Source organism: Pelophylax lessonae (genome assembly GCF_965119305.1).
Source record: "Pelophylax lessonae genome assembly, chromosome: 1".
Lineage (NCBI taxonomy): Eukaryota > Metazoa > Chordata > Amphibia > Anura > Ranidae > Pelophylax > Pelophylax lessonae.
Window position 1 is genome coordinate 270,869,011 of NC_138768.1, and position 12,065 is coordinate 270,881,075.

General features: G+C 43.6%; 1 protein-coding gene across 1 annotated transcript in view; it reads left to right on the forward strand.

The window, feature by feature from the left end:
* Nucleotides 1-12,065, forward strand: part of CABIN1 (calcineurin binding protein 1) — a gene marked incomplete at its 5' end in the record, with an annotated part of 455,669 nt that overhangs the window by 137,566 nt on the left and 306,038 nt on the right. The window contains 2 exons of the mRNA XM_082243930.1: nt 3,354-3,499; nt 3,933-4,194. Coding sequence (XP_082100056.1) covers nt 3,354-3,499; nt 3,933-4,194 — 408 coding nt within the window. The remainder of the gene's footprint in view (nt 1-3,353; nt 3,500-3,932; nt 4,195-12,065) is intronic.

Here is a 12,065-nt window from a genome sequence, read left to right on the forward strand (position 1 = left end):
AAGAAAAAGGAGAAGGGGGAAAGAAAGAAAGGACAATTAGAAAAGGGAAAAAGAAGCAAAGAAAATAAGGAACCTTCACCACCAGATAAAGACAATGTTGTCAGTATTAAAAAACAATGAAGGGAATAAGGCAGCTGCACTTGCTTTACCCATCCATTTGCTCACTCATCCAACACATCCACTCTCCAAAATTAGAGTCATGGTAGTAGTGGCTGGAGATCTACCAAATGTGGGTAAGTGGCTCTAATGTGGGGTTAGGTAAATATGGCAGCGGGGTTTCAGGAATAGTGGAGGCTATCTGAAGTCCAGTTCAGCAAAGGGATTAATTCACTTGACTACCCATCTTAGGAGATGCTGGCAGCATATATCGTCCAGTTTATGAGACGTGCTTGGTAACCACTGTTAGTAATGATAGTATCTGAGTGAAGTTTTAAAAAAGTTACACTCACCGCTGTCCTCGTCGACAGTGTCTATATACCATAGTAGTCTCTTACTATTCGGTTCCTTATTCAGTGTCTTTCACAGCCTCTTGCACTGTCAGTCCGTGTTGGGAGTTCTCCTGAAATCACCTGCGGTGACTACTATGGAATAAACCCACTATTCCTGAAAACCCCGCTACCTAACCCCACATTGGAGCCACTTACCCACATTTGGTAGATCTCCAGCCACTACTGCCATTACCTATTGGCCTTTACGACCATGGACTCTAATTTTGGAGAGTGGATGTGTTGGATGAGTGAGCAAATGGATGGGTAAAGCATGTGCAGCTGCCTTATTCCCTTTTCTTTTTCTCTTCTCCGCCTCTTTTCTTATTATTTTTATTCCTATTTCTCCATCCTCACCAGCCTTTTTTGGACTTATTTGTCAAGTCTTGGGACTGCACCAACCAAGATATTGGTTAATTGGTGAAAGGGTATATAGGCTGGGGACCTGCCCATATGGGCAATTACCCCTATTTAATTTAGGATGAGCCGGTGTGGTAACCTTGTGCAATTTTTGTCATGTTCCCAATGCTGCAGCCGTTGCCCAATTTCTCTCCCACCCCTGTGACAGCAGTACAGGGAGAAGTTAACCAACTCTGTGTATGAATAAACTACAAGCCCCGACATCCTTTGTCACTGTAGGCTTGTAGTTCTCAATGAACTACAAGCAATTTTAAAGGATAAGTTCACGTTTGGAAAAACACGTTACATATTTCACCTGATTTTAGGGTGGAACATGTAACATGTTCCCAATGCTGCAGCCATTGCCTAATTTCTCCTCCGCCTCTGTGACAGCAGTACGGGGAGAAGTTAACCAGTGTGTTGTGTGTGAATGAACTACAAGCCCCGACATTCTTTGTAGCTGTAGGCTTGTAGTTCTCAATGAACTACCACAGTGCTGTGTAAAAGCACACAGATATACTGATAGAGCTGCAGGAGACCTGCATGGTACCAGTATTCTGCTGATCTCTGGTGCAATGCTTTACAGGCTCCCAAAAAAAAATAATAATAATAATAAATGCACATTTTTGCATGCAAAAAAAACGTGCATTTCTCTATCGCTCATCAACAGACGCAGTTCCTTATCTATATGACTCATAGGGTTTATGCTCCTAGGAATAGGCACTAGGCATGAAAAAACGTAACCACGCCTCTTAGGGCTGTCCCTGCAGGCTTAAACCCTCAGACTTTGCTATCATCAAACAGTTTGTTCTGCCTAGTGTTAGAAATAGGACCTAGCTCCCTGCTGGGACTTTCGATCTTAGCTGTAACAGGGAAAGTTTGTGCGTGATAAGGTGGTACTTCGACCTAATTAGGTGTTCCTTCCTAAGGTGGTTTCTGATTATCATCTGAATGAAGACATTGTGTTGCCTTGACTTTGCCCTATACCTCAGCATCCTAAAGAGTATGCCTTGCATTCTTTGGATGTGGTTCGGGCGATCAGGGTTTATTTAGAGAACACTGAGTCCTTTAGAAAATTAGACGCTCTTTTTGTCTTTACTGATGGACCTCGTAAGGGATTGGCTGCATCTGCTGCGACCATTTCCTGATGAATTAGGCAGATGGTGGTACAGGCCTATTCACTGAGGGGTCAGGTTCCTCCTTTCCCAGTAAAGGCTCATATTTCGACAGCGCTGAGTGCCTCTTGGGCTTTTCGCCATCAGGCGTTGGTGCTACAAGTTTGCAAGGTGGCAACTTGGTCGTCTGTGCATATGTTCACAAAATTCTACAAGGTAGATGTGTTGGCATCCGCGGATGCTTCTTTTGGCCGCAAGGTTTTGCAGGCTGCAGTTTAAAAGAGAGCTTTGTTTCTCTTTGAGGGTTACATTTTTTCCGGGTGAGCTCCAGTTGTTCCTGGTTGAGCTCCATGTTGCCTGGTTGGCTAAGTTTAGCTATTGGGGACTTAGTTTTGTTTCTGCGTTGTTTCCCACACCTCATGATTATACTGCTTTGGGACATCCCTATGAGTCATGAAGATAAGAAGCTGCGTCTGTCGATGAACGATAGAGAAAACCGGATTTTTGTAAGAACTTACCGTAAAATCCTTTTCTCTGAAGTTCATCGACAGACTCAGCACCCACCCCTCTACTTCTGAGGTATGGAGTTTTTTGTCTTCTAAACACTGCTTGCAACTAAACTGATGATAGCAGAGTCTAAGGGGTTATGCCTGCAGGGGCAGCCCCCATAGGTGTGGTTAAATTTTTTTCCTGTCTAGTGCCTATTCCCCAGGATGAGCATAAAGCTATGAGTCATAAAGATAAGGAGCTGCTTCTGTCGACAAGTTCTTACAAAAATCCATTTTTTTTATTAATATATATATATTTTTTTAAGTCAACTTATCCTTTAAAGTGTGACATGTTGGGTATCCATTTAGTTTGCATAACATAATATTTAATATTTATTCAAATAATTAGGTATTGTGTGCACTAAAATGCATTAAAGTGTATTTTTTCCCAAAAAATTACGTTGGAAAAAACGCTACGCAAATATCGTGTGGCACAATAAATTGTGACAAACATTTTTTTCTCTAGGGCCGTTTCTTTCAGAAAATATATAATGTTTGAGGGTTCCAAGTAATTATCTAGTAAAAAGAAGTGAGAAGTGTCAAAATTGACTTGGGCAGCAAGTGGTTAAAGTATTAACTAGCTAAAGAAAAATGCAGCTTTTAACATGTGTAAGAAAATGTAAAAAATTGGCGTGGTAGAAACGTGATCCTACCTTTCTTCTTTTTTATTTTTTTCATGACAACACAACAAAAAGTACATCATGTCAGCCCTGCTTTTTTCGTTACTAATTGATTACAACGTTTTTAGGGTTTACATAGACTTTATTCATGGTAATCCTTTCACAAGCATGTGCCATTTCTTTTAGGTGCCGGCTCTTCCAGAAGGTGCAGATGATTCCCCTGAAATACTGAATGAAATATATTACCTTCTTGCTGATTATCATTTTAAAAATAAGGAGCAATCCAAAGCCATTAAATTCTACATGCATGATATCTGCATTTGTCCCAACAGGTGTGTGTGAAAATCAATACTATTTTACAAATATCTTTGAGTGTTTGTGTGTTAAGAACCCAGAAATGCTTAGGCTCCATTCACACTAGTGTGACTTGTCATGCGACTTTGGATACATAAATTGATAACATTAATTTCGATGGCCCGCAATTTAATCTAGATGACTTAGTCACAGTGACTTTGAAAAGATTCCTGCACTACTTTGATATGACTCTTGCGGCTTGAGTACAGGAGAGTGTAAAGTCGCATGAAAGTCACACTCAAAATTGCGCGACTTTCACACTAGTGTGAACAGAGTCTTAATCTCTGTTGTTTCCTTGCCACTTTATGTTTACAAATTTGTAAATATTTATTGCTTGTTCCTTTCTTCTTATCTTGGAGTTAGCCTTTTATTATTCACTCCCCTTATTATTTCTTTTCACTGTGCCCGCAGATTTGACTCCTGGGCTGGCATGGCCCTAGCAAGAGCAAGCCGTATCCAGGACAAACTCAATTCTAATGATATGAAGAGTGATGGCCCCATATGGAAACATGCCACTGCTGTGTTAAACTGCTTTAAGCGTGCACTGGAAATTGATGCCTCTAATCTGTCTTTGTGGATCGAGTATGGCACAATGTCCTATACTCTGCACTCTTTTGCTTCCCGTCAGCTCAAACAGTTGATCAAAGAGGTCCCTCCAGAGATGGTGGCACAGGTAAGGCGCTATATCATGTCATGAGACATGTACTCCCTACCATTTATTATCATAATGATGCCTACTTTAGTACTAATTATTCACAACAAATACTGGGAAAATATACTGTACATCTTACAGGGAAGCTATAGTATATTTTTAGCGAGTAACATTTTGAGTAAATATAATAGCATTTAAATTTAAAGCAAACTAATGGTTCCTGCACACGTTTATGATTGTATTTAGTACGCAGTTTGTCGATTTCTCTTTCATTCTTGGACGGACACAGCACTCCTTAAATCATAACTACTGGGTTCTATTGCCTCCTCCAGGAGTAGGACTAGGCAGAACAAAAAACATCTGGCTACACCCATGGGCTGTCTTTGGTATATAACCCCCCTCTCTGCTCTAGGTAATCAGTTTTTCATCTGTCTAGTCAGAAGTAGGGACCTAGGCTCTCGGCTGGGATCTCTGGTCCTATCAATTTTTTTCTCCTTCCTTGCTTTTTTTTTTCTCAGGAGATCTATAGTCAAGTGTCGGGCTGGGTGATGGGCTGGATAATCAAGATCATCTAGATCCAGTGGTCCCCCCAGCCCAGCCAGCGAGTGTGTGCAGACCGCAGCTATGCGCTAGGTCGGCCAGGACATAGCCTCACAGGCAGAGGCAGGCCCACGAGTTAATCATCTCGCAGGGTCTCATACAACCGGGCTTTGGTCTGAGTCGCAGCGGTCCTTTGGCCGACAGCTCCCTTACTTCGGTGGCGAGAATTCTGTCTAGAGCGTTACCTGCACCATGGAAGGTTAAAGCGGAGTTCCACCCTGGATTTTTTTTTTTTTTTTTTTAATACCCCCGGGACAGTCGGGGCTAGTGCATTCCACAATGGCTAGCCTCTGATCTGTCCCGGGTTGCACTTACCTGTTAGGACAAATACTTACCTTGCAAACGTCTTGTCCAGCGCTGCCATCTCAGATGTGGGCAGCTTGAAGCCAGCGCGTCCTCTTCGGCGTCTTCTTCCGCCTTCTTTGGTCCCACGATGCTCTGCGCCGGCCCCGACGTCACTTCCGGGTCGCGCGCGTCATCCCTCCACAGCTTCTGGGCATGCCCAGAAGCTGTTTAGAAGGGGATGACGCGCGCGACCCGGAACTGACGTCGGGGCCGGTGCAGGCGCAATGATTCCTGGGAGCTATGACGTCCAGCTCCCAGGAATCATTGCAGAGCCAGGAAGTGACGACGGGCCGAGGAAGGAGGAAGAAGGAAGTAAGGTAAGTATATTTTCTTCGCTACGAGGTAAGTAAAAAAAAAAAAAAATATGCGATTATCCATTTCTTTTTCAGGTGACCCGGAGCGAGAAGATGGAGGTAAGTATAAAAATAGGGTGGAACTCCACTTTAAGTACAATCCCCCCCTCTCCCCTTTTGGCTTTTTTGTTTTGGGGTGGACGCGGGTAACCTCCAGGAACGGTCGGACCTGCCTGCAGGTTCCCTCCTCCCATCCCTAAATCCTTCCCTAAGCTGGGCTTCCCCCCCCCTTTCCCCCCTGTCTGGACCTGGAGTCTGGTGGGGGTCCCAGGGCAGAGGATGCAGCGGAGACCTCAGGGGTCTCCCCCGCTATCCCCACTCTGTAAGGGTCCTGGCATAGTGTGTCCTGCCCTGGTAGTCTGGAGGGATCCCAGTGTAGGAGACCCCTAGGTGCATGCCCAACTGTTTGCAGTGTTAGTTTAGTGCAGGGGGGGTCCCAGTGCAGAGTGTGCAGCGGAGTCTCCCCTAACTTCTGTGACCTACCTTCAGGAGGGGGTCCTCTTGCAGAGTGTGCAGCAATGCTGAGGGCACAGGGAAGATCCTAGCAGCATGCTATAGCTGATGGTGGCCATTTTCCCATAGTCTGGCTGGTCTCCGGTTGGCGGTCATGTTTGTATAGCCCAATTATGTCACGTGGGCCATTTTCCCTTAGTCCGGGAGACGCTGGAGATGACCGAAGCCTCGTCGGGATGCCAAAGCTCCTCCTCTTCCTCCTCAGTTTCCTCTTCCTGTGCCTGGGACATATAAGCGTGATTATGAATTGGGGGTCCCTGTTATCTCTCTCTCTCTCTCTGCTGATAGGTACCCTGAGCCTTGGGGGGATCCTTTAGTGGTGCCAAAAGATTGTTTTTTACTGCAAGGTCTTCCTTTCCTTATGGAGCCTCAGGGTCACATCTCCCCCACTGACCCCCTCAAGAAGGTGGCAGGTCCCTTGGAACCCCAGCTTCCCATGGTTGCACTGACAGAGGTCCTACAGTCCTTAGTGTCCCGGGTGGAAGTGGCATGTGGGCAAAGGCCCAGGAGGAAGCATCCCCCACCTTTTCCTGCTCAGTCTGTCTCATCTGATTTTGAGCCTGATGCCGCCGTGGACGCGGCCCGTCCAGGGGGGCTTAATATCACACCCCCAGATCCATCTGATAGGATAATTCCTCCATGGTTGCAGCAGCTGATGTAGCCACAGACGTGGCTGTGTCGTTTGGTACGCATAAGTCACCTCGCACTCCAAAGGTGTTTCCTTATGTGCCTTATTTTGACAGGTTTTCCTGTAAGGAATGCAAAGGCAGCTGGATGGGAGTGTATACATGCTGCTGCGATGCTTTGCTGCGCTGCAAAAATGAACCCTTCATCACATTCAGTGGGCAGTACTGCAGTCAAATGCAACACAAGTGAAAGAAACCATGCCCAACTGCAAGCCAAAGGCTAGGCTAGCAGTTGCAGAATAGTAATCCCATTCAAAAAGCCAGACCAGCTGTCCAAAAAAAAAAACAGCATTCATTAGATGGCATTATTGCTTTTAAAATGGCTGTCAATGGTGCCCTGCACCACTCTCTGAAATGTGATCTACTGTGGATTGCTCTTCAAAAAGCAAAGCAGGTGTAAAGGGGCCCTAAAACAAGCCATCATTTACCTCTGTAGGTATAGGCATTGTGAAGAAGTTATTCTAGGAGGTTCTCTCCCTTTGGGATTGATTTACTAAAACTGTAGAGCGCAAAATCTGCCACAGCTGTGCATGGTAGCCAATCAGCTTCTAACTTCAGCTTGTTCAATTCAGCTTTGACAAAAACAACTGGAAGCTGATTGGTTTTTATGCAGAGCTGCAACAAACAGATTTTGTACTTTTCAGTTTTAGTAAATCAACCTCTTTATGTCCTCTGGCAGAAGTATCTTGGCAGCCTCACAGCCTTTTACCTGAAACTTAGAAACCAGCTACAAAGGTCAGTGCTGATGTTTACTGCTTGTTAACAAAATTGAAAATCTTTAAAAAGATAATAAACCATCAGTTTTTTTAGGCACTTTCAGCAGCTGATGTAATAACTTAACCGATTATGCAGCTTCTTTTCTTTTAAACCTTGCCTCTGTTCCACTTTATGATGGTGTCTTGTCTGCTTCCCTAGGCTTCCCGTTTTAGGGTGACTCCTTTCTGTAGAAGAATCCCATGGAGTCCATGAAGCAACTAGAGTTGTGTCTCCCTACACTGTGTTCATCAATATAGAAACAGCCCATTGATTTGTTCGTTTATCAAAAACAGTGTCAAATAGTTTTATGTTGCCCTCTTTTAAAATAAAAAATATTACAAAAAAATGAAGTTTTATTACTCAGATACAGTATCTCACAAAAGTGAATACACCTCCTCACATTTTTATAAATATTTTATGATATCTTTTCATGTGACAACACTGAAGAAATGACACTTTGCTACAATGTAAAGTAGTGAGTGTACAGCTTGTATAACAGTGTAAATTTGCTGTCCCCTCAAAATAACTCAACATACAGCCATTAATGTCTAAACCGCTGGCAACAAAAGTGAGTACACCCCTAAGTAAAAAAGTCCAAATTGGGCCCAATTAGCCATTTTCCCTCCCCGATGTAATGTCACTTGTTAGTGTTACAAGGTCTCAGGTTTGAATGGGGAGCAGGTATTTTAAATTTGGTTTTCTTGCTCTCACTCTCTCATACTGGTGACTGAAGGTTCAACATGGCACCTCATGGCAAAGAACTCCCTGAGGATCTGAAAAAAAGAATTGTTGCTCTACATAAAGATGGCCTAGGCTATAAGAAGATTGCCAAGACCCTGAAACTGAGCTGCCGCACGGTGGCCAAGACCATTCAGTGGTTTAACAGGACAGGTTCCACTCAGAACAGGCCTCGCCATGGTGGACCAAAAAAGTTGATTGTACGCGCTCAGCATCATATCCAGAGGTTGTCTTTAGGAAATAGACGTATGAGTGCTGCCAGAATTGCTGCAGAGGTTAAAGGGGTGGCGGTCAGCCTGTCAGTGTTCAGACCATACGCCGCACACTGCATCAAATTGGTCTACATGGCTGTCATCCCAGAAGGTAGCCTCTTCTAAAGATGATGCTCAAGAAAGCCCGCAAACATTTTGCTGAAGACAAGCAGACTAAGGACATGGATTACTGGAGCCATGTCCTGTGGTCTGATGAGATCAAAATAGACTTATTTGGTTAAAATTGTGTCAAGCGTGTGTGGTGGCAACCAGGTGAGGAGTACAAAGACAAGTGTGTCTTGCCTACAGTCAAGCATGGTGGTGGGAGTGTCATGGTCTGGGGCTGCATGAGTGCTGCCGGCACTGGGGAGCTACAGTTCATTGAGGGAACCATGAATGCCAACATGTACTGTGACATACTGAATCAGAGCATGATCCCCTCCCTTCGGAGACTCCAAGGCGACCACTGCCTTGCTAAAGAAAGGTGCTGAGGGTAAAGGTGATGGATTGGCCAAGCATGTCTCCAGACCTAAACCCTATTGAGCATCTCCGGGGCATCCTCAAATGGATGGCAGGGGAGAGCAAGGTCTCTAACATCCTCTAGCTCTGTGATGTCATCATATAGGAGTGGAAGAGGATTTCAGTGGTAACCTGTGAAGCTCTGGTAAACTTCATGGTCAGGAGGGTTAAGGCAGTGCTGGAAAATAATGGTGGCCACACAAAATATTGGCACTTTGGGCCCATTTTGGACATTTTCACTTAGGGGTGTACTCACTTTTGTTAGTGGTTTAGACATTAATGGGTGTGCATTGAGTTATTTTGAGGGGACAGCAAATTTACACAGTTATACAAGCTGTACACTCACTACTTTACATTGTAGCAAAATGTCATTTCTTCAGTGTTGTCACATGAAAAGATATAATAAAATATTTACAAAAATGTGAGGGGTGTACTCACTTTTGTGAGATACTGTATATATTTTAGATCATTGTTTATAGATCTTTAGCTCTGCTGGTGAAAGTCTAACCTAACTTTATAGGCGCCTTTTTTTTTCCCAAAACATTTTTTTTTTTTATTTTAATTTAGGACTCTTTTCTACATCACTGCTAGAGCTGTTCTCCATTTGCACCAGCCAAATCTTTACCCTTTGTTGGGAAAGGCAGTCCTGCTCATCTAGTTTATAAGTGATAATGAAATTTGCCAGCACATTACAGCCTGGGTTAATTATGGCAAATACAAATACCCAGCCGCCTCATAAACAGGAAGCACTAATATTGGCCATACATCATGAAAATTTTTATCCAGTTCCTAATGACCTGTCTATAATTTGCGTTATGGGTGGCTCTATCACCATCCTCTAGCCTGGCACCCGTTTAATTAAAAAATCAAAGTAACCAGATAGAAAAATGTTTGGATGAGTAGCTGCTGAATCCATTTAGATGCAGCCGCTGTTCGGGTATGCTGACAGCTGCTGGCAGATGCTGAGTTTGAGACGACGCTTTTGATTTTGTTACTAATCTTACTAAAATGCTGTAATAAACTGAAGATCCCTTCTGTCTTTCATGTCTGGAGGGACCCCTGGGGATGCACCCTTTGAGGTTGATAGTTGCGGTTTGAAGATTTGTTGTGGATTACTGATCTCTTGTATACAGTATTAGGATCTGGCGCACACTACTAAGTGATTTATGTTGTGCGATCACTCTGCTGGAGGCCATATAATTGATAAAATATTCTACCCTGCCCTCCCTTGTGAATTTTGCTCCATGAGATAAAGGTGTTGCATTGGATGATGATTTTAGCGTATTATTAGTTGGTGTATTTTCAAGAACAAGCACTGGGGTTTCACTAATCTGATCTTATTCACATATACTCCTGATGAACGATATATATTGCGATATTGAGGGACCCGTCAATCCAGGCTAAAAAGTCAACAATTACCTTACCATTGATATTAATAATTTCACAAATAAGCAAGCTTCATTTACAAGTGACAAAAAGGTCACTTAATATTTTATTCCAAAATTAGAACATTTCTTGTAAACTCAAAAGCAGAACACATTTTTAAATAAAACAGCAGCTTTGAACCAACCCCCCTGATTGGTTTACATTACAACAATATAACTTAACATATTTTTTATAAAACAACTTATAAGCACCGGAGCGGAGAAAAAAAACTGAATGGCCGTGTGAAAGAGGCCTAAACAAAATGAAACAAAACTTCTAAACTGAGGTTTTTTTTAGCATGATCATGATTAATCATGCATAGCTAGCTGCTTATGTATGCTTTGCTTACTCAAGGTTTTTAGCCAAGAACACAAGTCTATTAACCTTTGCAGGCTTGAGACAGGTTCGTTGGCAAGTGACAATGTTGCCACTAGTACTGAAAAGTCTCTCTGACGGCGAGCTTGTCGCAGGAATACACAGGTATTTGCGGGCAAGTCTGGCGAGACGAGGAAAGCTTATTTTGTGTACTTTCCACCATGCAAGTGGATCCTCTTCTTTGTCTATTGGAGGTGTTAGCAGGTAGGTGTTTAACTCTGCTTCCAAAGCATCCTTTATGGTCAGAGAGGAACCTCCCTTTGCTGCAGTTACACTCTGTTTAAAGAAGCTTGCCAATGACTTCTTTGCTTTCTTTGCCTGGGGTTCACTGGTAACGTTGGGCATCACGTCAGTGCTGCAGCTTGCTTTCTCCTGGCATTCCATCATCTGTGATGCCACTCTGGCCTTAACTTGGGTCTTCTTGTCCGCACTGATAAAGTCCATCTTGAACCGGGGGTCCAAAAAAGATGCCATATCTAGCAGCTTCTGAGTATCCTCATCTTCGCATTTCTCGTTGAGGTAGTCCAGCATCATCTTCTTTATGTTCTTGGTCAGGTCTGTGTCTTCCTCTCGCATTTCCAGTAGTGAAGTGTTGAAGAGCTGAAGAACTGGCTTTACAAAGGAGACACTTACATATTCATCCCCTGAAAGTGCATCAGTGAAATCCAGCATTGGGCCCAGTGACTTGCTTACAGATTCCAGGACATCTATATCTTGCCAGGTTGGAATTAGATGCCGCAGCTTCTTGTCTGCAGACAGGACCTGAGTTAAAGCCTGCTGCTGCTCTAATATCCTGCTGATCATCATCTGTCTGGAACCCCATCTTGTTTGGCATTCTGAGATGAGGCAATGTGATGGAAGATTGAGTTCCTTCTGGACTTTTGCCAGGGCATCGCTGGCCTTCCAGCTGTGAGAGAAGTGGCTCACCAGCTTCTTGCAGACTCCTACAGCACGATCAATGCGACCATCCTTTTTCACTGCATTTTCTAAGTGGAGAAAACAAACAAAACATGTGAACTTTAATTATTGAAGGCATGCAACATGCAATAAATTCATTTTTCAAGTTTTGTCAGGTTCAGGACAGGTTATTAAAGTGGAGTTCCACCCTAAAAAAAAATATTTTTCTATCTGCTTGCTTGTTTTTACCTGCAAAAGAATTGGATAATTAAAATTTTTTTTTTTTCACTTACCTTGTTTTTAAAGAAAATACTGTATACTTACCTTACTTCCTCTTCCTCCCTCTGCGGGCACGTCCGCCGCCGTGACTTCCTGCTTCCTGGGAGCTGAACGTCATCGCTCCCAGGAGTCAATGCGCCTGCACCGGCCCTGAC